Source organism: Choloepus didactylus, chromosome 1 (assembly GCF_015220235.1).
Source record: "Choloepus didactylus isolate mChoDid1 chromosome 1, mChoDid1.pri, whole genome shotgun sequence".
Taxonomy (NCBI): domain Eukaryota; kingdom Metazoa; phylum Chordata; class Mammalia; order Pilosa; family Megalonychidae; genus Choloepus; species Choloepus didactylus.
Window position 1 is genome coordinate 238,642,377 of NC_051307.1, and position 24,042 is coordinate 238,666,418.

At 49.2% G+C, this 24,042-nt stretch overlaps 1 protein-coding gene across 1 annotated transcript; it reads right to left on the minus strand.

The window, feature by feature from the left end:
* Positions 1 to 5,650: 5,650 nt before the first annotated feature.
* On the minus strand, positions 5,651 to 23,442 carry OXTR (oxytocin receptor). The gene is made up of 3 exons (XM_037829507.1): positions 23,226 to 23,442; positions 22,046 to 23,118; positions 5,651 to 5,898 (listed from the first exon to the last, which is right to left on the minus strand). The coding sequence occupies exons 2-3, from the start codon at positions 22,968 to 22,970 to the stop codon at positions 5,651 to 5,653; spliced, it is 1,173 nt and encodes a 390-aa protein (XP_037685435.1). The 5' UTR covers positions 22,971 to 23,118; positions 23,226 to 23,442.
* Positions 23,443 to 24,042: the final 600 nt, after the last annotated feature.

Below are 24,042 nucleotides of genomic sequence, written 5' to 3' on the forward strand. Positions count from 1 at the left end.
CATTTCACAATTCACCTCTAAAATTTCATCCATTTTCTATTTTTTTTCCAACATCTTATGAAATCATCAAACACAGAGGAAAGTTAAAAGGATTTGCAGTGAATGCCTACATACCCAACCAGATGCCACAATTAACATTTTACTACTGTTTTATCCCATCTCCACCCATCTATCCATCCCTGTATCCAGGCAACAATCCCACATTTTTATGCGTTTTAACGTAAGCTGCAGATGTCGGTACATGTTACCCCTAAACACTTCGTTACTCATCCCTTGTCTTTGCAGATGAGAAAATCAGTCCAGAGAGGTCAGCAGACTTGCAAAAAGGCACAAAGCCAGACAGGGCAGAGCTGAGCGCTTTGCTCTACCGGGGGTCTTCCATGTCATCACGTGGACCCAGTAAGTGCAGACCCCTCCTGCTGAAAACAATGGAGGCAGATAGCACTTGCCCCCTCCTTGAGGGCCTGCGCGCCCTTTCCAACACATCTTGAAATCATTAGGCCATCAGTTGCAGATTTGCAATCTTGGGTTACGCCGAGATTTTCATCTAGGTATTTGTTTTCGCTGGATCTGACTACAACTCTAATTTTTTCAAGCTCATTCTTATTCTCTGATTACCCGTGAAGTTCATAGAACCAGAGAAAGGACGCATATATTAAATTAAATGTAAATATGCCTGAGAAGTTCTGATCCTTCCAGGAATCACCTTGAGAAGTAGCACACAGAAAAACACTTTGGGTGTGTACTGAGAATAGGTAAGAAGGCGGAAGACAGTTTCTGTTTGTAAAAATCCCTCTCATTTGCAACAAAAAGGATCCTCAGGGACTGTCGTTTAAAAATGCAGCTTCCAGGGCCCCAGATCCAGAGCCTGATTTAGTAATGGGGCCCAGGACTCTGTATTTTAACACAAACCCATCCATGATTCTGGCACAGGTCACCACCAAATCCCACATTAAACAATATTTTTTAGGGTTCCTTCTGGTTGATGATCTAGAATTCTACCAACTCCAGAGTTAGACTGTGTCGTACAGCGGATACGGCTGATCATACCTCAGGTTTGTTCCCAGGCCTTAAAGCATCTTCTGACAGAACTCAGAAAAGCGAGCTCACCTGTGACCTCAGACAATGGACCAGGTCCCCTGTACCCCAACTCAACACAACCAGATGCACCTTTGCCAGAACCAGGCAGATAACACTGCAACCCTGCAAGGAAATTCGAGTCTGCAAGCCACCAGGGACGGTCACCATTCTTGGGAGGGAGAAAGGGGGCAAGGGCAATGTAAGAAAAAAAATGTTTATTAAGTGCACCTTTTATAAAGCAGCTAACGAAGCAGTCGTCTCATTATGGGTCATACCATTCATTGCCAATGTAACACACAGAGAGGTCACAGAAAGTCACCAGAGCAGAACAAAATCAAGGAATTTACATTTTGTATTGTGATGTTTCACTGCAATTAAATACAAAAATATTAAACACTTGGAAACCGGGATCTTCCTAAAAGGCACCTGCGTTGTCCTCTTATGCTTCCTGATGTAGTGGCCTGTAGACCCATCCCAAAAGGAGACCAAATTAAGTGACGGAATTTCTTTTCAGGGGAAATAAGACTGAGTCTGCAAGTGCTCACAGTCCACTTTTGACAGCCTGAACGCTGAAAGATTCCAGATGAAAATCTGCACCTCCAATTTACTGGCACCTGCAGCCATCTGTTAGTTTTGTAAAAGAGTTTTGAAATGGGAAATGATGGTTTGTGGACCTCGGGCATGGGGTCTGGCAAAGGGGGACAGAAACAACTGAGCTTGAGGTAGTGTTTTGGAAACCTCACACTCAATCTTCTGGGCTTTGGTCCTAGGAAGACTCAGAAACAGTGAGAACACGCTCAGGATGGGATTGGGGGGTGGGAGAAGGCAGAGATATAGCCAGTGGTGCGGTTAAAAGCAAACATCACTTGTTTGCTATTAAACACAGACTCCTGAGCCATAGCTAGACCCAAGATAACATCCAGAGTTTTCACACAGAGAGAATGAGGGAATTGTCCCGGTAGGTTCTGATGCCAAGAAAAATAGTTTTGCTCCTTGCAGCTCCAGGCTTTCGAGGGAAGTTATGCCGCTGGTCAGAAAATCTACCATGAGTCTCTGCTCCTTGATCTCCAGTGGCCTCTGTTGGCTGCTGGGATGGCAACTTCCCTGGGAATACAGTGCCCAGGGCCTCTCTGGCTGCTGAGCAGAGGGGCTCGGATGCTGAGAGAACCCTGCCTTTGCTGTATCTGCATCCCAAGTTCCCTGGTGGTCCAGCATTCAGTAGTGGGCTAAGACCCCAAACCAGCATCCCATTAGCATCCCAAAGAGGAAGGCCCGACTGGGGCTGACACTGTAAGTGTGTGTCAAAGCAACCCCGTGTGATGCTCTGAGCCAAAGATGATACTGTTTTCAGTCTCTAGTTAATGCTGAAGATCTTGTACTGAATTCTCAGAATTTGAAAATTGACATTTAGTGCATGCGTCCTTCTAGTGCCTCTGTGTGTCTCTGTGTGTGTGCACTTGAGTGCTTGTATACGCACTGCAGCTGTGGAGGAGGAGGAGAAGGAAAGCATGTTGAGAGAGAGTTGGATCTATGGCTTTTGGGAAGTGCTCTTGCTGCATCCGGCAAGTCCAAAAATATATCTGGAAATAAAAAAGAATTAGACCCTGGGCCCCTCACTGAGCCGGCCAATCCTGGACTGCAAACTGCAAACCTCTGATCTACAGTGTCCTGTGTGCAGTCACTAAAGGTATTTCTTGGACACGTCACTTCCTGTCCTCAAGGCCAAGAGAACATTTGAAACATGCTTACCAGGTAAGAAAATCCATCGGAGACCCTTAGCAGATTGCTGTAACTGACGGCATCTGCAGAGCCTCCTAAGTGCCTTCACTAAAGCAGGTTCAGGGGAATTGCTGTGGTTACTTTCAGCCAAACTGGAAACACCATCTTTTGTAGAAAAACTGAGTAAGAATACCAAGATATCCCCATGAAGTGGTGACTCACAAAGAAATAAATTCTCTGGGAGGTAAGAGATTCCAGGAATTCATCCACTGAACTGCCATTCCATTAATTCAGTTAAATGTGGTTTTTATTTTTTATTTTTTAAAGTGTATGATGTAGTGGTTGTTCGTATATTCACAAAGTTGTGCAATAATTACCTCTGTCTAATTCCAGAAGTTTTTCATCCCCCCTAACAGAAACTTCATATGCATTAGCAGCCATTCTCTATTCCCCCTAAATCCCAGCACCCAGTAACCACTTACCTATGTCCTGTCTCTAAAGATTGGCCTATTCTGGATATTTCATGTCAGTAGAATTATCCAATATATGGCCATTCCCTTAGCTTAATGTTTCCAAGGTTCATCCACACTGTAGCATGTTATCAGAACTTCATCCCTTTTTATGGCTAAATAATATTCCATTCTGCGGATATACTACATTTTATATATCCATTCATAAGCTGACGGACTTTTGGGTTGTTTTCATCTTTTGGCTATTAGAAATAATGCTGCTATGAAACTTTGTGTACAAATTTTCAATTCTCCTAGGTAAATCTAGGAGTGGAATTATGGGGTCATATGGTAACTCTATGTTTAACTTTTTTGAGGAACTGCCAAACTGTATTTCAAAGTAGCTACACCATTTTACATTCCCATCAGCAATGTATGAGAGTCCCAATTTCTCTACAACCTCAACACTTGTTATTGTCCTTTTTTTATTACAGCCATCCTAGTGTGTATGAAATGGTATCTCATCGTGGTTTTGTTGCATTTCCCTAATGGATAATAATGTTGCACATATTTTTGCTTGCTCAGTGGCCATTATATATCTTTTTTGAAGAAATATCTATTAAAATATCTTACCCCTTTATAAATTGGGTTGTTTTTCCTTTTATTGTTCAGTTGCAGAAGTTCTTTATATATTCTAGATACAAGTCCCTTATCAGATTGATGATGCAACTATTTTCTCCCGTTTCATGTTGTGTCTTTTCACTTTCTTGACGGGGTCCTGGAAGCACAAAAGGTTTTAATCTGATGAAGTCTCATTTACCTATTTCTTCTTTTGTCACTTTTACTTTTGGGTCATATCTGAGAAACCATGGCCTAGTCCAATGCCAAGAAGATTAATGCCTATGTTTTCTTCTAATAGTTTTAGCTCTTAAAATTAGGTCTTGGAAGTATTTTCAGTTAATTTTTGTATATGGTGTGAGGTAAGGTTCCAACATCATTCTTTTGCCTGTGGATATTCAGTTGTCTCAGCAGTATTTGTTGAAGAGACTATTCTTTCCCCATTGAACTTCCTTGGCACACTTGTTAAAAAATCAACTGACCATTAAAAAAGGGCAGATTTCTGGATTCTCAATTATATTCCATTGATCTATATGTCTAACCTTATGCCAGTATCGCAGCGTCTTGATTACTGTAGCTTTGCAAGAAGTTTGAAATTGGGAAGCGTGAGTCCTCCAACTTTGCTTTCAAGATCACTGTAGCTATTCTCGGTCTCTTGCATGCCCATATGAATTTTAGGATCAGCTTGTCATTTCTGTTAAAAGGGGACTTGGATTTTGAAAGAGATTGCACTGAATCTTTAGATCAATCTGGTCATCTTAACAATATTAGTCTTCTGATCCATGAACATGGGATGTCTTTCTACTTAAATTAAGTCTTCTTTAACTTCCTCAATGATTATTTAAAGTTTTCAGTGTACAAGTCTCAAGTCTCACACTTTTTTTGCAAAATTTATTCCTAAGTATTTTATTCTCTTGATATTATTATAAATGGAATTGTTTCTTGATTTCATTTCCATACTGTTTGTTGCTAGTGTATGGAAATACAATTGATTCTTTGCATATTGATCTTGTATCCAGCAACCCTGCTGTACTCTTTATTAATTCTAATAGGGTTGCTGGTGGATTTTTTAGGATTTTTTATATACCAAGATCTTGTCATCTGCAAGTTGAGAGTTTTACTTCTTCCTTTCCAAATTAGAGGCCTCTTACTTCCTTTCCCTGTCCAATTACTTCTTAAACAGTGACTTCTTCAACATTTTTAATCTGAGCTTTGATCAGCAACTTGTACTAGATGGTCTTGTAGGATAATCTGCTCCTCTGACAAGCTGGCATCCAAGGATGCTAGGATTTGTCCATTCAAAGGCAAAAACACTCTGGGGTCAGGAGGATATTAGCACCACCCTCCCCACCTGAGGGCCCATTCTCACCCCTGACCCCAAGCTCAGCACACTGGGCTTCCTGACCCAAAAAATCCTATACTTACCATCCTTCACAAGATCCCAGAACAAAGGAGTAAAAAGATACTGGAGTGAAATTACAGGTTCAGGCAAAATTCAACCCCCTCACTAGCCAAGGGTAACAGTGGGATCACAGTGACAGAAGTTCTGGTGGGAACCCAGGAGAGACCCAGGGGATGGTCAGATAACTGAGTCACCGTATCATCTTCCACCATAGAGACCATCCCCCCCAATCATGTCACAATCCCCCACCCCTGAATCAAGCTGCCCCAAGGTGTGGAGGAATACAAGGTACCTTACACACATACGTCCATGGCCACCGAGGGGCGGACTGTCCACATCAGCACAATCCGAGCCTTGGGAGGCAGTCCTGACCCAGGTGGGGTCACACCATGGATGGCTGGGAGCAGCTCCTCTGGCTGGAGCTGCGACGGCTCAGAACAAAGGTGGACGAGTTGCTCTTTTTGCTGACGCTCGTCTCTCCCGGCCGGTTGCCCTTCAGGTAGCTGGAGGAGCAGCAGAGGAAGCGCTGCATGAGTTCATGGAAGAGGTGGCCTGTGAAGAGCATGTAGATCCAGGGGTTGCAGCAGCTGTTGAGACTGGCCAGGAGCATGGCTATGATGAAGGCCGAGGCTGAGGGGCAGGGGTGTGGGAGGAAAGGAGAACAGGGCATCATTACTGAAGCATTCCCAGCTCCATCTGACTTAACCATCGCTTCTCGAGCAACAGCCAACACCAGGTACCAGATGCTGGGTCACAAGATGGGGTACTAAAGTGGCAACGTTTGCCTTCCTTCCACATCCTTGCTCTGGGCATGCCCTCAGCTGCCTCCCAAGCCCTCGCGGGCTCAGCTGAGCCCTGGAACTCTCCCTGCCCTTTCTCTCATGGAGAGTTTCCCTCAGCAGGTCCGTACTTGTCAGAGCTACCTGTTCCTGGTCATTCACCCAGCAAGTATTGAGCGCCTACTACTTAGAGTGTCTAAGCACAGAATCCAGGGTCTGTCTGGACAAAGTTTACATTTCAGCCCTGCCAGTGACGACTTACTTTAGCTCCCCAAGCTTCTGTTTCCTAATGTTTACAAGGGGATGACAGAAGTACCCAACCCTCCCAGGAATTCTGGAAGGATTCAAGAGTGCCTGGTACACAGTAAGTGCCCAGAAAGTGGCAGCTCTATCACTACCATGTGCCAGGCACCAGGCTAAGAACCAAAGACACCAAAATACACAAGACCAGAGAGCAGTGCTGTGATACAGGCGTGACGTGGGTTAGGTGGGTACACTGGGGGGGCAACGCTGAAGGAGAATTGTGGACGGCCTCACAGAGGGGGCAGGGAGCCTCACTGAAGGATGCTTTTGAGTTTTCCAGGCAGAGAAGGGGAGGAAGGAGAGGTCCTCCAGGCAGAAGGGATGGCTCAGTCAGGAAAGAGGGTGATGGGTCCACAGTGGGTAAAATTTAAAGTGTTTCTGGGAGGCCACCCACATAGGGCACTGCTTTGAGTAAAAACAGGATTTTCATTGGGGGGAAATGACACTAAAAATTATCTGAGGCACTGTGCAAAAGCTATTATAACAAGGATTCACTGAGTTTCAGGCAAAGCTAAGGATCAGAAATTAACTTCAGGACGTAGCTTGTCACAAATTCAAGCTTCAAGGGGGAAGAAAAGATTCTAATCCCAGACACTCCAAGCAGAGGGGAAAGAAATCTGGGTTCCTTTCCGTATTCTTACAGCTGGTAAACTGCAGACATCTCCCTCCAACACATGACGCTGAGGCCACACCTCCACAAACCCTCAAGGAAAACAGTGTCACCAGAATTTTGTTCACAGCAATAGTCCTTCTAAGTAAAGGCAACCACAGGAGGCCTCAGAAAACCCACTAGTCTTATGTCTTTTCTGCAAAAAAAAATTTCAAAACATTACTCCAGCATTCAAGAACTAAGTGCAGGGAAGGACTCTCCACTGGGGACACTGGAATTATAAGATCTAGTCCTGACCCTCGATGCAAAGCCCAGAGATGCCCATAAGCTAAGTCTCCAAGCTCCAAAGGCAGAAGGGCTGTAAATCTGATTCAGTGGTTCTCAAAGTGGGTTCCCAGATCAGCATCATCTAATGAATCAGAAATGCAAATTCTCAGGCCCCTTCTGAGAACTACTGCATCAGACACTCTGGAGCTTAGCCATTTGTTTTAACAGGTAATTCTGATGCACAGTCAAACTGGAGAACCATTGGTGTAAATAACCGGTGCACCTATTAGAACAAAAGCAAACAACAGACAAAAACCAAGTATCTTGCAAAAGAGAATTTTTAGAAAGCAAAGGAGGGGAATTGAATCTTTAGGCTAAAATAATAATAAATAACAGGAAAGTGAAAGGAAAAAAAAAACAGTATTACTGAATCCCTTGCTTTCTATAAAACAATGAAAACAAATTTGCTTTGATTTGGATGGGTGAGACAATGAATCTAATTTTAGGAACTTCTAGTGAAATATTTCACTCACAAAACTAAAAATCACCAACAAGACTCGAAAGCAATGTCTTCAAAATCATTGTTAAAAAGATTAAAGAGGCAAAATCAACATGCAAAAGCCAAAATAAAAGAAGGCATTGAGAAGTAAACAATCAGCCACAAAGAGAAGAATGCAGGTGTACAGAACTATGAATTGGGAGAGAAGAAAGTATCAGGAATGAAGTTAAGGCTTCATCTAAAAGGCACCAAATTTTGCCTAGCCATATATAATTATATGGTATAATCTTACCTGTTCATTTAAGCTACTTGCCTCATTGTTTATAGTTGGCTCTTTTAACCTTTTTTTCCTATTAAAAAAAAAAAAAAAACAACTACATAAACATCAAGAGCACAAGTGAACAGTTTATGAGTTCCCAAGTAGTGACGTGAGTTTTTCCAAGTGGCCAGCCTGTCTGAGTGTGACCAGCACTTCTGCCCCCATCTGGTGGCCACAGGCAAAAATGACCAGCTTGGCCCAGCTCCTCTGGGAATGAATAAACTTCCTTTAGCTGAACCAGCTCATGTTAAGTCACTAAACTCTGAGGGTATATTTGGCTGTTTTTATTTTGGCAATAGTCTACTCAACAAAGACATGAGTCCCCAGTGGTGGAATTCAAGTCTTTACAATCAGCTGAGATGAGAACTACTTGGAAATTTTTAAAAGGTGCTCTGGGGGACAATTTCAAAGACGGAAATAAAAGCATGTAAGTGAGAAGGTCCAGGAGCCATTAGAGGACTGCCAAGAGGGCAAGAGGAGAAGGGCAGATTCATGAGAAAAAGAGGCTAGAAAGATGGTTTAGAGCCAAGCTGGGGGGAATCTCGAATCCAGGCTGAGTCTCAACTTTACTCTAGAGGCAATGGGAGCCACTGATGGTTGCTGAGCTGGTGAATGCCCGTCTCCATCTCAACCTGCTTTCTGCACTTACTGTGTCTTGTCTAGGTCACACATTGCCCTTTCTGGTGGCTAGCAAGTCTTCACAGGACTGCAGAGGAGCCAGAAAGAACGAAGCATTGAAAATATTGTTCTTGCATTTCACAATGCCATTTCCAGGAGCATGTGATGATGCCAGCAAAGCTGACCGTCACAATCACTGCTTGAGCCTGCACAGAACAGTGTGGTTTTCAAATCAGCCATTATCTCCATTTTATAGATGAGGAAAGGAGAACTCAGAGAAAGAACTGACTTCCCAACGGCAGGTAGCAAGTCACCAGTATAAAGAAGTCTCAAAGTAAGGAAGCTTTTCATGATTCTGGGCACTCAATAACAGTAAACACTTAATAAAGTGTAGCTATTGTCACTATTACTACAAAGATGAGTAGGTGTGCAATAGACGTGTTATTTTTCTTTTCAATAGCAGAGTTAGAGGCAACAGGCACAAAACAAGGAGGAGAGGCTGCTCCCTGGGCTGGGATGTGTCTTGGAATCTGAGCCAGCCCACGGTGCAGCATGTAGCCTTGGACCCAGTGGCTGAGCTTCTGGAAGCTGCCCTGCCATAAGGTCCACTTACATGTGGAACCCTGTACTGACTCAGAAGGTTCTACCACCAGTGAACCCTCCCGTGCTGATCTGCCCTTTCCAGTTGCTTGTAATTTTCTGATGGGTTTAAGCAGTCTGAAAAGATGGACTACCTTTGAGGAAGACAAGGGGGATGCCTGGATTCCACCAGGTCAAGGACGTGCTGAAACAAACAAACAAAAAAATGAACTAACGTTGCATCAGAAGGCCTTTATTTTAATCTAACTTGGGCCCTTTGCGAGCTCCTGCCTGAGAAAACCTGGTCTTTTCCTGCAGATTTCAGGTACTGGGTCTACGGTGGAATCACTGAGATTGGTTTTAGTTCACACACTAGCCTGGACATCCCAGCTGGGAGAAGCTGCTCTTTCCCTACAGCTTAATTTGTCCCCTCTCCTTTGTGCTCGCCTGCATGGCAGCTTGAAGTTCTGGGCCCATGCTGCTTTCCTGGCTGTTGTCAACACTGAAATCCTTATAAGGTTTGTCTTCTTTCAATAAAACACCCACTCCCTGGAGAGACAGGCACTAACCAAAAAGGTGAATTAGATGTGGTGCCCACGCTCGAGCTGGGTCTAGCAGGTTTGTAGTGGGGTATCACCACCCAGATACCCTTTCAGGAGGAAGCACTTACTTCCCCGGCTGCCAGAAACTGGCTGCCCTTGGTCAGAAGGAGCCGCCTCAAGCAAGGGTGATGCCTGTCCCCAGGGGCAGCCGCATCCAAAGACTGGTCGAGGCAAATGGGAGAGGGGCTGAGGCGTCTGCACCACAGCTCAACTTCCCCCCTGCCCCCTCCTGCTTCCCTCACGCCCTCACAGTATTTGATCCCCAGATCACTCGCCAACAAACCTCCCACGCACAAATCTCCTTCTCAGAATCTGTTTCTAGGGAACCCTGCTTACACGTATATGGTGATTATAAATGCCTGGAAGTCCTCAACCACCAGACACCTGGTGAGGGTTGTCAAGGCGGTGAGGACACCCTGTTATGAAAACCCAGAGGAAGTTTCAGCTCACTTTGGCTGGATGGGAAGGCGGCGTCTGGATAAACATGGCCAAAGAGGAAGCTTTGGACCCGCCGTGAAGGATGCGAGCCTCTCTAGGCAGGGGGAGGCTGGGAGGTGGGCATCCCTGGGGGAAGAAAAAGCCTGTGAAAAGGTACAAAGGTCCAAAAGGACCTGGTGCGTTTGAGAAGCTCTGAGCACATCTGAATCGATGTGGTGGACAAGGCTGAAGATGTAGGCGGGAGCCAAGACTGCAGGGGGCTTTCACTGCCCGGCTAAGAGCTCTGGGCTTTAGCACTCAGGCAATAGGGGCCAGCAGTTTTTAAAGCAAGGAAAAGATATGATCGGAAATTCATTTGGGAAACTTGCAAGCCAAAAGGGGAAATGGAAGGGAAGCAGACAGGGCTCCTTCTAGTTTCCCATGTGACGACATTCTCTCTTCCATCAGATCCTCAAGGGCTCACACTCCCTCCCCAGGGTCCCCCGCCTCACTGTACATGAAGCAGAGGGATGACAAACCCGGTGCAGCAGAAAGAGATCCTGGAAGTCAGAATCCACCTAACACAGAAACATGTGATCTCCTCTGGGGTCAGGAGGGAGAGCAAGTCTTTCAGAGAGGAAGCCCAGAAAAGCACAGGCTCCAAGATGCAGAAGGAGGAGCCAGGGGCCCAGGACTCAGTGGCAAACCATTGGAGTCCGAATCCCCCTCCCACTGGTTATGTTCTGAGTCACATCTAGTCTTAGTTTCCTTATCTGTAAAATAGAGGTGACACTCACAAGGTCATTGGGAAAAGGGGCAGAAAAATAGAAAGTATAAAAGGGCTTTGTGAATGGCAAAGACATATTCATGTGTTTATTATTATTATTAATAGTGGGTATAAGCTATCATCAGCTGCAGTAGTTTTTTAAAGTTTTTTAAAGTCTAAGAGATCGCCCTTAGCCCTTTTCTACAGGACCTTAAACACACACATACACACAGACACACAGCACCGGGATTATACAACAAGAAGGGAACTCGGGAGCATTCATTTCAGGAATCCTTGTTTTGTCGGTAATGTAAGAAACCCAAAAGGGAAGGATGCTCCAACCCTGGGTCAGAGCAGGATTTTAGGGTCTTCACTTGAAAAGTCAGTTCTAATCATTTCTCCCCCACTAGCCTGCAGTAAAAACACCACCTCTTACCCCTGGAGTACAGACTGTGTGCCCAGCGCTGTGGAGCTGCTTTCACCGACACTTTGGGGAAGGAAGAGGGGGGCGTGGGAGGCGCTGGCCCAGGGATTGGATCCCCCCAGCCCTCCACCCCCGTCCTGCTCAGCCTTTCACCCATCCTCTCCTGTTTCCTTCTGTGCTCCGCATACGGACCTTGCCCTCCAGGAAAGAGGGAAGTCAAGGAACACGGCATGTTAGACGTGGAGGTGCGGCATTTGGGGAAGGGGCTGGTGCAGATGGCAGGGCTGGGGGCGCATGGCCGGGAGGGAGGTGACACTTCAGGGAGGGCTGCTGGAGGCCTCCAGGGGACACAAGCAGAAATGGCCACAGCCACATGCCAGAAGCAAATGCTCCCTGCCGGGCAATCCTGCCTCCAGGAGGCGAGAGACTGCGCTGTGTTTTCACTCGGATCTGTGATTCGTGGAGGGGTGGGAGGCAGAGGGGCTGCGCGGGGGCGGCACGAGGCTAGTTCAATCCCATCACTAGCCTGGCTTTGCTCGTGGCCCGAGAAGTGCCCTGCTCGGATTTCCCGGCACTCCCTCCTCCCGGTCAACCGAAGCCCAAATTAGCCCGGAGCAGCTGACCGGCAGCTGGCCACAATCTCTCTGGGCTGTTTTGTTCCTGAGGCAACAAACATGTTTCACAGGCGATTCAAAGGCATATCTGAAGCAAGTTGAGTCCATTGACTTTTATGAGAGGCCCTCTCCCTTGGGGAATGGATCACTCAGGACAAGACAACCTCCCCCAGGGTATGAGGGATTCAGTTCTAGTCCCCTTACAGAGACCCTGTAGGGATCTGAAACCCAAGCCTAGGGTGAGGCCTCTCTTTAAAAAATCATTTAAAAATGTATGCTTTTATAAAGTTTGAATTCTGGTGTATAATACAAGATGCCTTCTTTGGAAAGAGCACAATTTTACAAAATTGAGAGTGCTCTAAAAATGACAGATGTGTACAACCCTATGATCGTAAAGTAGGGAGTAAGAGCCCAATCTGTGGGCTACAGAGCTTAAGGTGGGCTTCTTTTGTGTCGCAGCTCATATCCGGGGGCATGCTGGACTCACAGGGCTGGGTCTAAGGAATAACAACATCTGGAAGCAAGTGACTACTGCGAGACCAGCCCTTGCCAGCCCTGAGAGGAACCGCTACAATATGGACGTCTAAAGGCAAACAGTGGGTTTTGGTAAAGAGGTAATGTATGAAAGCCTGGCTACTCAAAGCACAGCCACCAGACCAGCTATGTGGGCATCGCATGATGTTCGTCAGAAATGCAGACCCTTGGACCCCACTCCAGGCCAAATGAATCAGAATCTGCATTTTAATAAGATCCCTGGGTGGGTCCTGTGTACATTAAAGTTTGAGAAGCATCCCTCCAACTGGCTCACACTGTATAATCAGGAAATGGGGAGGGGGAGATAATAAAGTTACCTTCCAACAACCTAATATGGAATGCCCAGCTGCTGCTTTGAACAGCCAGCTCCTACTCAGCCTTCAAAACCCCTTTCCAATGTTGCTTCCTCTCTGAAACCCTCCTGATTTTCCCAGAGAGATAGGATCAACTAATGCCTCCTCAGGGCACTCATGCTACTTGGTAAGTAAATACCTCTATTACAACATCATCCTATCACTATAATCATTAGTTCTGTTTTTACACTCCTCTGCTGGGGACCGTGTTTCATCCATGGCTCTGTCCTTGGTCACTAGCAGAGAGCCTGGAAAATAAGAAGAGTTCAATAAGGTACTGACTTGAAATGAAGCATGAAATTAGCAGACAGGCCATCCTGATAAATCAGCCACGACCACTAGCATGTTGGCAAGGCAAAGAGACAATTTCCTTGCTCAATGATAAGAGTCAGCCTCTCAAGAAGAAGACTGGAGCCAAATGCAATTCCCTCCAGGGAAATGAGGTTCACACTCAGATATCAAGGTCAAGGGGAGAGACAGAGAGAGAAACAGAAAGAGCAAGAGTGACCCTCAAGATCTGAAGCATGGGCCGGGGAAGGCAGAGGCCTGCATCACTGAAGACATGCGGACAAAGGGTCAGAAGCATCGGCTGAGCACAAATGGAGATGCTGCCAGAGGCTACCCTCAGTGGTCACCAATCAGGACGACAGGACCATAACCGAGCCCTGGGGCTGGGACCCGGAGGACTCCCCTCCTGCAAAACCCTCCAGGGCACTTCCAAAACCCAGAGCTGGAAATTCTCACCTGGCTTCCTGCAGAGTCCTCCAGGCAAGGCATCAGTGTCTCCTGGCCTCTCTAAACTCTTGTTCTCAGAATCCTTGGGCTTGTGGCACTCCCACCACTACCCCTCACCCCATCCCCCCCACACAAATAAACTGCAGCCCCTTTGCAAAACCTCCCAAATGCCTCTTACTCCTGCACTCAAATCAACTCTCAGCCTCCCCACCCCACCACCAACTACACTGACTTATTCTAGCACCCTGACACTTCTTGAAGTCTCTCTCTATTTGAAGGCAAACTTTTATTGTGCACTTACTATGGGCTCATTTCACCCTCCCCACAACCTAAGCCCCAGAAAACTGAGCACCAGGGAGGCTCTGTCACCTGGCCCAAGTTCCACAGGTAGAGTGTGGTAGACCAGGGCACAGGTCCGCACAGGCCGAGGGGGCAGCTGAGCTCACACACCACACCACCTGCCTCCACTGTGAAAGGGCCTTGTCACCTTTCCTTCTCATCAGGTGGCCCTGGGGCTGTGTCACTTCATTCGACTACACCTTGGGGCACAAAACCCTGACATGATCCTGGCAGAAACTGGAGGTATCTCTCCTAGTGGTCTGCAGGTACACCCAGAACTCGGCAACCAACCTTGGCTTGAGTCTCCCACATTTATGCACGTCAGCTGCTGGCCGTAGAAGGACAGGTGCAGAATGGGGGACGGCTCCTGGCAAACTCTCCTTACTGGAGAACCGAAAGAACAAAGTATAGGTTTGGGGACAGCAGTCTCGGGAGTCACCCAGTAACTGTTTATAGAATGAATGCATTGGCATTCAGAGTTCCGGGAGCGACAGACCCAGTTGGGGGAAAATGGAGAGCTTCATGAATGGAGGCACTGGACAAGGCTGCTGTGTCCAGCTGCTCAGGCTGCACACTGCACAGCTCCTGGGCACACCATTCTCACAGACTGTGAGGTAAATGGCTCTCCCTGGAGTGGTGCCATAAAGCAAACCTGGTGTCAAAGGTTGGATCTCCACAGAAGAGATTGTGGGAGGACATTGCCGTGGTGGCCTCAGGTGCAAAGGGAGCAAAGCAGAAGGAACGTGTGGGAAGTGGTGAGCCGACAGGCCCAGCTTGGGGTGGACTAGGCAGGTTGGCCAGAGCCCAGGGCACAGGGATCCTCAAGGGTGTTTTCAGCTTTTGAATACAGTCAGCCCAGGCCTACACAGGGGGTCTAAACCAATGGTTCTCAGCCAGGGGCGATTTTGCCCCTCAGAGGGACATTTGGCAACATCTGGGGACATAGGGTGGTCATAGCTGGGAGGGAGTTGATAACAGCATCTAGCGAGGAGAAGCCAGGGGTGCTGCTAAATATCGTAGGATGCTCAGACAGCACTCCCAACACCCACACAACAAAGATTATCTGGCCCCAGTTTGAGGAGCCCTGATCTAAACCAAGAAGGTGATAATGGAAAGAGAACAGAAAGTACTGGCAGGAGAGATATTCTGCAGCTCAGACTATGGGATCTGTGGGATGCATGGGGGGAACTCCGAGGGGCCTGGGCTTTGAACCTAGAGTGCTGAGTGGGTGGCAACATTAGCAGGCATATTGTTGGGCTGTGTGTGTGTGTATATTACAGTGGAAAAAGGCCAGAATGTCAGGATCTTGGAGCCAGAGGAGTGCAGGGCCTTTGGTGGGTATGAGGTGGGGCCCCAATCAGCTTTTTAACAAGTGCCCCAGGAGATCCTGAGGGAGGGGGTGGTGGGCCACCCTTTGAAAAGTGCGGGTCTTGGGAGGAGGGTTAACAGAGTCCATCAGTCCCCAGTGTGAGATGACCTGGGTTCAAATCCCAGCTCTACCACTTACCCAACAGTGAGCCTGAGCAGGTCATGCCTCACTAAGTCTCATTTTCCTTATCTGTAAAATGGGAATGATGCCCCCTTGGCTTTGCTGTGTTTGGCTGAGTATCAGGGGTGGTGGGAAGGGGTCTGGCCAACAGTCAGCACTCAGCAAATGGTGGTTATGGTTATCAACGAATCAACTCCTCACTCCATGGTAACTGCTGCCCAAGAGGGAGTCTCGTTCCATCAGGAGTTGTTATCCCCACTGCTCAGATGGGAGTGATCAAGGCCCAGAGACCACCAAGACAGGAACCAAATCACACAGATGCCAACAAGAGCAGGCCTCTGAAGCGGACCCTTCTCACTTCCCACTGCGGTCTCTGGGGGGTTGGGGTTGGGGGCCTGGTGAGGTGGGTGCTCTGGCAGGCAGGGCCTGATGCCCAGGGTCCGGAAGGGTTCATTTCAAACCACCCCCCAGCACCAGCATCCTGGGAGTGAGGCTCATGGGTTTGCTGTGCTCCCAACAGCTGCAGAGCAAGGTGGTGGGATCGCCAGGGGGACCGGCCCCTCAGAAGCACTGCCCAGGCCAGGTCCCTGTCCCCCACCCAGCTCAATCGCTCCAGGGATTGTGATGCAGGCAGGGGATGGCCTTTTCCACTGGCTGGTCTGATCCTCCTCCCATACTCCCTGCTTTGCCCCATCCCTTCCCCAGTCTACTCGTCCATCCATCAAAAGAGGAAAAACAGGCAGCAGAGCCCCACCCAACAGATCTTTTTGTGTCTGTGCTTATTTATCAAACCTTTGGGGTGGAGGGGGAAAGAAAGTCACCTTGGGCAGAAGCCCAAGGGGAAAACATTAACATCAGCCAGGAGCATAAAAGAACTCACAATTGCTTAATCAAAACAGAGTGTGGTCCTCATGTGCCCAATTAATTGCAATTTATAGCCAGAGGGGCCAAGCTTGAGCAGTCTCCAGTGTTCTGAATGAACAAAAAATCTGTCCAATTTCCTGCTGCCCCACCTACCCCTAAGGCACGGGAAGAGCGGGCCTGGCCAAGTGTCCATGGAAAGGCAAGGTAGCCAGAAGCTCATTTTATAGATGGAGAAATGCTTAAAACTAGTTCTCCAGTGCATGGCACCCTTCCTCCGGGTACAACAGCCTCAACAGATGTTTGGTTACCCCCCAGGGAGGAGGCGCTCCCCTCTTCACCAGGTAGCCAGTTCTGAAGCGTGGCTGCTTCCAAAGTCCTCATTTCTATTCAGCTCCCACCCAGCCCGGCCCCATCCTGGGCACCCTTTGTTCAAAAGCATTGGCTGACCATCTCTCTGTAAGCCCACTCAGCAGGTGAACTCACTGCCCTCTCCCCTACGTAGGATATGACTCCCAGGAGTCTGAATCCCCCTGGCAACGTGGGACATGACTCCCGGGGATGAGCCTGGACCCAGCACTGTGGGATTGAGAGGATCTTCTTGACCAAAAGGGAGAGGAGAAATAAAACAAAACAAGGTTCCAGTGGCTGAGAGATTCCAAATGGAGTCGAGAGGTCACTCTGGTGGACATTCTTACGCGCTATATAGATATCACCTTTTAGTTTTGCGTGTGTTGGAATGGCTAGAGTGAAATACGTGAAGCTGTCAAACTGCAGCTCGGTGACCTTGATTCTTGAAGGCGACTGTCTAACTATGTAACTTGCACAGTGGGACTGTATGATTGTGAAAACCTTGTGGCTCGCACTCCCTTTATCCAGTGTATTGACAGATAAGAGGAAAAATGGGGATAAAAATTAGAATAGGGTGGGATGGAGGGGATGGAAAGATTTAGGTGTTCTTTTTTACTTTTATCTTTATTTTGGAGTAAGGAAAAGGTTCAAAAATGAATTCTGGTGATGAATGCACAACTGTATGATGGTGCTGTGAACAACTGATTGTACATTGTGGATAACTGTAGGGTGTGCAAATATATCTCAATAAAACTATTTTTTTTAAAAAAGTAAATGAACAATGAGTGGGAGGAGGGAAATGGGATGTTTTGGATCTTTTTTTATTTTAATTTTAATTTTATTTTTTGGAGTAATGAATGCACATGTATATAATGATACTGTGAACAACTGACTGTACACTTTGGATGACTGTGTTATGTAATTATATCTCAATAAAATTGCATTTAAAAAAAAAAGCATTGGCCGAGTTCCCAATGGGACACAGCAGTGAGCAGGGCAGCAGGGACCCTGCTGGGACAGACCTTACTATCCCCTCTCTGGCCTTAACAAGCTCCTTTTCCACATACACACCTCCCTGGGCACTCCGCACCTATTTTCCTGTAGGCTCGAGCTTCCAACTCCCATTCCCCTCCACCCAAGCACTCGGGAGAAAAATATCTGTCTCCTCCACCAGGAATGACTGCCAAGATTCTCCAGGTCAAACCCAAGAATGCAAACTAAACTTTCAAAAAGTAGGAAAGGGCAGGGGGAGATAGAAAGAGAAATGTGGCATCAGGCATATGCTTCCTAGGTGCCACGGGTCACTGCATACGATCTTCACAACAAACCCAAGAGGTAGACTGTGCTGTCCCCAGTGTACAGAGGCGGAGCTGAGGCTCAAAGACAGTGAGCAACTTGCTCAAGGACACACAGGAGAAAATGGCAGAGGAGGCTCCAGATGCGGGCTGGGGGCAGGGAGGGGGAGCTCCCACACCCCTGTTCTCTCCCTGCAAGGGAGGCCTGGGACACGACCAGGCCTGGAGGGGGTCCTCTATCTAGTGGAGGTCCCCCCCTTTCTTTCGGGGTATTTTCTCCCTCCAGCGGATTCTGAAAGACACATATGGCTCATTTACGAAGTAGGAGTGAGATTATTATTTGTTTTCATTCCTAAGCTTCTCCTCCAGGCTCCCAGGCATCTGAGAATAGTAGATAGACAGGAGCCATGCTTGGCCATCTGGTGTGGACAGGCAGCTCTCCCACCCCATGTTTCAGCCTGCCCCCTCTTCTCTTCCACCCCACCCACTGCAGAGGACATTCCATGAGGGAGACACGCAAGGGGAAAACTAGGGACAGAGACTCAAAATCATTCCAAGCCCCCGGAAATACAAACACCACCACTACCAACAACGGAACTCCCATTTCACCTTTCACCTCTTCCCTTGGGACTCCCCCAGGGTCAGGACCCTTTGCACGAGGAGCAAAGCCAGTTCCACCGGATTCAAGGGAAAAGGTCGGTGCCAAAACCTTTGGCTGCAGAACATGCTTGTGAAGAATATGTACAGAGCTTGCCCAAAGCTGCCGTGGGGCGTCTGGTCTCCACACCCTCTCTCTGCAGTCCCCCTGACCAGTCTCCCCAAAGCAGGGCCCCCCAGAGCAACCTGGCTGCTTTGAAGGGGAGACCTCAGTACATCACTAGGAGGCTTCACTTTGTTTTTTAATTCTCTCATTGTTTTCTCTTCTTTGTGTTGGCTTCTGTGAACCTCAGAGTCACATGCATGCCTTGCCTCTCCACATAGAGCCTTTATCATTGTTACTATCACGATTATTGTAATATTCTTACCCTACCCGGTTTTCCCCTTTATCCCAGTTTCCTCCCATCTATTTTACTTTGTCATGATACTGAAATTTTATGCCCCCACCTTCTTCAAATTCCCTTTGGAACAAGATGAACTTTAAATCCTTTCCTTGGTATGAGCGAAGATGTAAGGGGCAGGGGTAGGGGGTGTGCTTCAAGGGAGAGAGTTGTAAAAGGAACATCTGGGGTTTGGGAAGGTGTCAGAGAGGGTGAGCACTAAGAGAGACTTCGGATCCCCTCTTGGGCCAGATCTGCTGCCAGGGCAAATGTGATTTCGCCATCTACTCCGTTAACCCTTGATCTGCAATTGGAGTTTAATGAGATTCCAGTCCTCCAGAGGTTTGCAAAATGAAGCTACTGGCAGGAACAGACCCTATGTTTGCCCCACTCCTCTGCCTGTTTGAGGCTGCATGAACCCTGGGCTTCACCAAATGATGACATGCTGTTGGCCTCAGGCTACCCGAACTAACCATTTCCACTCCCCCTACCGGCATGAGCAAGGAGCGTTTGCATCTCTTATAAATTGTTCCTCTTGTAGAGCAAAGTGGGGGGCTATGCATTAATTCCACTCTCCCAATCAAAAGCTCTTGAGTAGCTCCAGTGCATTTCTCTATTAATCCTACCTTAAAGATTGCTGATAGCCTCTCCATTTGAGTGTATGTCTCCAAATTGATTGCAAACACTTTCAATTCTAATGGGCCAGCCTGCCACGTGGGCACAGGACATGTGTGCGAGCTGAGCCACATCTGCCCTGTAGCCCTGAAGCCAAGGCACGATCAGGCCAAGATGGTGGCCAGAGACCCCAGCCCTCTCCTCTTCGCTCATTGGGTCTCACACCTGGACAGGCTCCGGCTTGGGTCTGGTTATTGCACTGCAGCAGCAGTGTCTGGGTCCCCCAGCTTTTGTGGTCTGCATTTGTATCCCTCTCAGAGTACCCATAGAGAACGCTAAGGAGGCCAAGAGAAGCCCTGGCCTCTTTATGTGGCACTCACCCTTCCCCCTGAATTAGCAAAGAAGCAAACCTGATGTCCCTAAAATCCGTTCACTTCCCTGCTCCTTGAACTCAAGCAGGAGCCCTACTCTACTGAAGGTCTCAACCACTGGAAAATCCCCAGGAGACCATGTGTACATCAAGGACCACTGGCCTCCACTTGAGCTGGGAGTTCTTTCTTTCTTTACGTTTTGTATTTAAGACCAGGAGGTGAATTACTGATGTACTTTTAAAATGCAGAAAAGGTCTAAACTTCATGCAGCAAGTATGACATGTGTTGCCTATACACTCTTATTCTTTAGGGAGCAGAGAAAGTGTGAGAAAGGGGAGAGCCAGTGAGAGGGCTGGAACACGGGACACCTCATGTATAGGGAGGAGGAAGGGAAGGGGGGAGAAAAAACACCCGGACTCACAGGAGAGGTGACAGGACTTCAGAAATAGAGGGGGAAGCCAGAATATCTGTCGAATGAATGAACTGAATGATGAACTATCCTCAATCTAAAAGTAAGAAACTAATGATCAAGGGGGACTGGGGGTCTCCAGCTGAAGTCCCACAGCTACTGCGGGCTGGAGGATTAGACCCCAGGACTCACAGATTCCTCTAAGGAGGTGTGGGTCTGACATCCTCAATGGCTGGGGTTTGAACTCCTCCAGACCTGGGCCTTCCTTCTTGGGAGCCTACTCAGGAAACAGGTGTGACTGATGCCTTATTTAGAAGCACTCAGCACTCTAGTCGTGAGCCCTTCAAAGAAGTCTCGTGAGAAGAAAACACTGAGGGCAGGAAACCCCAGCTCTAGTTGCAGCTCTGCCGCCTCCCACTGTGTGCTGTGACTTGCTGTGTGACCTGGGGCAAGTGCCTTCCCCTCTCTGGGCCCAGAGGCCCACTCTCTACCATGTGGCCAGGGGCTGCATGACGAAGCTGGCCTGGCCTTGCTGAGTCCACACAGCAATGCTCACCCAGCACCGCCTCGGGCCTGGCATACCACAGGTGCTCAATAAATAATAAATGACTAGTGCCCCAGCCACTAAGGCAAACACTGAGCTAATTGGGAAAGCTCAGTAAACCCAGAAGTCTGTAGTTTGGGGAAGAGAGCCAAACAGTTATCAAACTGAATGAAGGCAGCTTGCACCAAAATTTTGGTCTGAGATTCCAGCTGCAGCTAGGAGGCTGTATTTGAGACTCTTATTACATTCAGAAACGGGATTTTTTGTGGTGTCTCAGGTGCAGAAAGAGTGAAAGAAAACTCTTGGTCTTTCCTTGCAAGCATGGGAAGCCTCCAGCTTTCCAGTACTGTGTGAAGTGCTTACCCTCAAAACAAAAAGGTGTAAACCATTCCCCACCACCAACCACCCTTCTTCTTTCCAAAGGAGCTTCTAGAATTGGGTGGAAGGAGGAGGAAGCTGTCTGGAACTCAGTGTCTCAGGGGGAGCTTTGTGCATCCCCCAAACTCCCTCCCGGCAGATCGCCCCATTCTACCCTTTCCTGTCAGGGCCAGGAAGGGACTGGCAGTTTTGCGATCCCTGCCCACAGACCTGTCTCCAGCCCTTACTTCCACAATCCTCCAACCTGAAGGGCATAGTGCCCCCCCCCCCCGAAACCACCCTGCCTTCTGGGTCCAACCGGAATATCCCAACTGAGCTCCCTTTCCTTTTTTCCGGTCCCAAATGGAAGACATGTCTCCAGCCCTGCTCAGCCCAAGGCCTGTGTTAAGGGTATCCTGCATATTTCTCATTTCATTCCCCTACTGCCTACTGGTAGTCGATACTTTTGTCATTATTGTCATTTTAGAAGAGAAACTCGAGGCTCACGGAGGTTACCTGGCCAAAGTCACTTGGCCAGGGGATGGTGGACCCAGGACTCAAACCCACCGCTGCCAGATTACAAAACCCGCTTATCCATCTGGAGCCCCATAGCCCTGGACGCGACGCGGTAGCAGAACGAGACCGCCTCACCACCGCGCTTCCCGTTAGCAGTTCCCCATCCCGCGATACCTTCCTTGGGTGCATTGGCGTCCCAGACGCTCCACATCTGCACGAAGAAGAACGGCGTCCAGCACACGATGAAGGCCAGCACGATTATGAAGGTCATCTTCACTGTGCGGATCTTGGCCTTAGAGATGAGTTTGACGCTGCTCACGCGCGCCAGGGCCGCGCACCCGCCGCCGCCCGCCGCCGCGCACTCGGGTCCCTCCGTCGCCGCCGCCGCCGCTGCCGTCTTGAGCCGCAGGTTCTGCCAGATCTTGAAGCTGATGAGGCTGTAGCAGGCGGTGAGCACGATGACAGGCACGATGTAGACGGCGAGCGTGATCCACGTGATGTAAGCCTTGGGCCCCCAGGGCTGGATGAAGACGGCCCAGCAATCGAAGACGCCGTCGGCCACCTCGCGCAGCGAGAAGATGTGCACCTGCGGCGCGCTGGCCACCAGGCAGCCGAGCCACGTGGCGAGCACCGCCAGGCGGTCGGCACGGCGGCGCAGCGCGCGCAGCGGCTGGCAGATGGCCAGGCAGCGGTCCAGCGACATGAGCAGCAGCAGGTAGGTGGAGGCGAACATACCCACCACCTGCAGGTACTTGACCAGGCGGCACAGTAGGTCGGGCCCGTAGAAGCGGAAGGTGATGTCCCACAGCAGCTGTGGCAGCACCTGGAACACGGCCACCACCAGATCGGCGATGCTCAGGTGCTTCATGAAGAAAAAGAGGCGCGAATGCTTGTGGCGCGTGGTGCGCAGCGCCAGCAGCACGCACGCGTTGCCGCTCAGCGCCAGGAAGAGGATGAGGCACAACACGGCCACCTCCACCCGTGCCAGGGCCTCATTGCGCCGCGGCGGTCCGGCAGTGAAGTTGCCCTCGGCCCCCGGCGGCGCCGCGCTCGCGTTGACCGCCTCGGTGCTCCAGTTGGCGGCGAGAGTACCCTCCATGACCGTGGCCACCGTGCGCCCCGGGCCTTGGTGCCCTTTAAGGCGTGGCACGAGGGGGCGGGGTCCCACGCGCTGTCCCAGAGCGCCTCGAGGGGCGCCTCAGGCTTCACTCCCGGAGACCCCGCGGATGGATCTGCTGGGTTCGATCCTGGAACAAACCGTGAGGGCCATAAGAAGCCAACCCCGTTTCTCTCCCGACGCGTGAGAAGCGCAGTTGGCCCCCTTCTTGGAAACCCCAAATCATCTCGAACTTACGGCACAACTGCGGGCCCCGGAGTTGCTCAGCCGCTAGCCCAAAAATTCCCTTTTCAGGCACCTCCTGTGATCCGCTGCAAGAAAGCGGAAAACCTCTACCGGACCGCCAGTTCCTTAAGACGCTCAGACGCTTCCACTGGCAGAGAAGAGAGGATCATAAATAGACACTTTCCGCCGGCTCTGGAATTCCCACTTCCCCCAGGGGTCCCCAAACTGAATACCTCTCCCAGGAGTCCTCAGCGCAGCCACCTCCTGCGGGAACCCCCAACCCGGCCACCTCTCCTAGTAAGTTTCGCTCCAGTTACTTCCTCCAGAGACCCCCAAATAGCTACTTGCCTGGGAAACCCCAGCGCAGGACTCCGTCCTCCAATCCCCACCCCCATTTCTAAGATGCTCAGCCGTTACCCTGAACTTCTATAACTGCTTCCGGGACCCCCAGTCCAACAGTCCCTCCTGGAGGAACCCCTACCTCAATACCTACCCCAGGACGCCCAACCGCTGCCCCCAGGACCCTGGCATAGACACACACCGCGGGGATCCTCCCCAGCTCAAAGATTCAGGAACTCGACGTGTGCCTTGGCACCCCCGACAGTCAAGGGCTCTGAGCCTCAATCCCAAACAGTCACTTCAAAATCTCCTGGAGCACACCGCGCGCCCCTAGGGAGTGTGGGGGCACCCCGACACCACCACCTCTCGAGTCTCGACGTCTCCACCAGCCCTAGCCACCCCCTCAGCCGGCGCGCTGGATCCAGCTACCTGCACCGAGTCCGCAGGCTCGCCCCAAATTGGCTCACTGGAGAAGTTGTACACCGCTGTC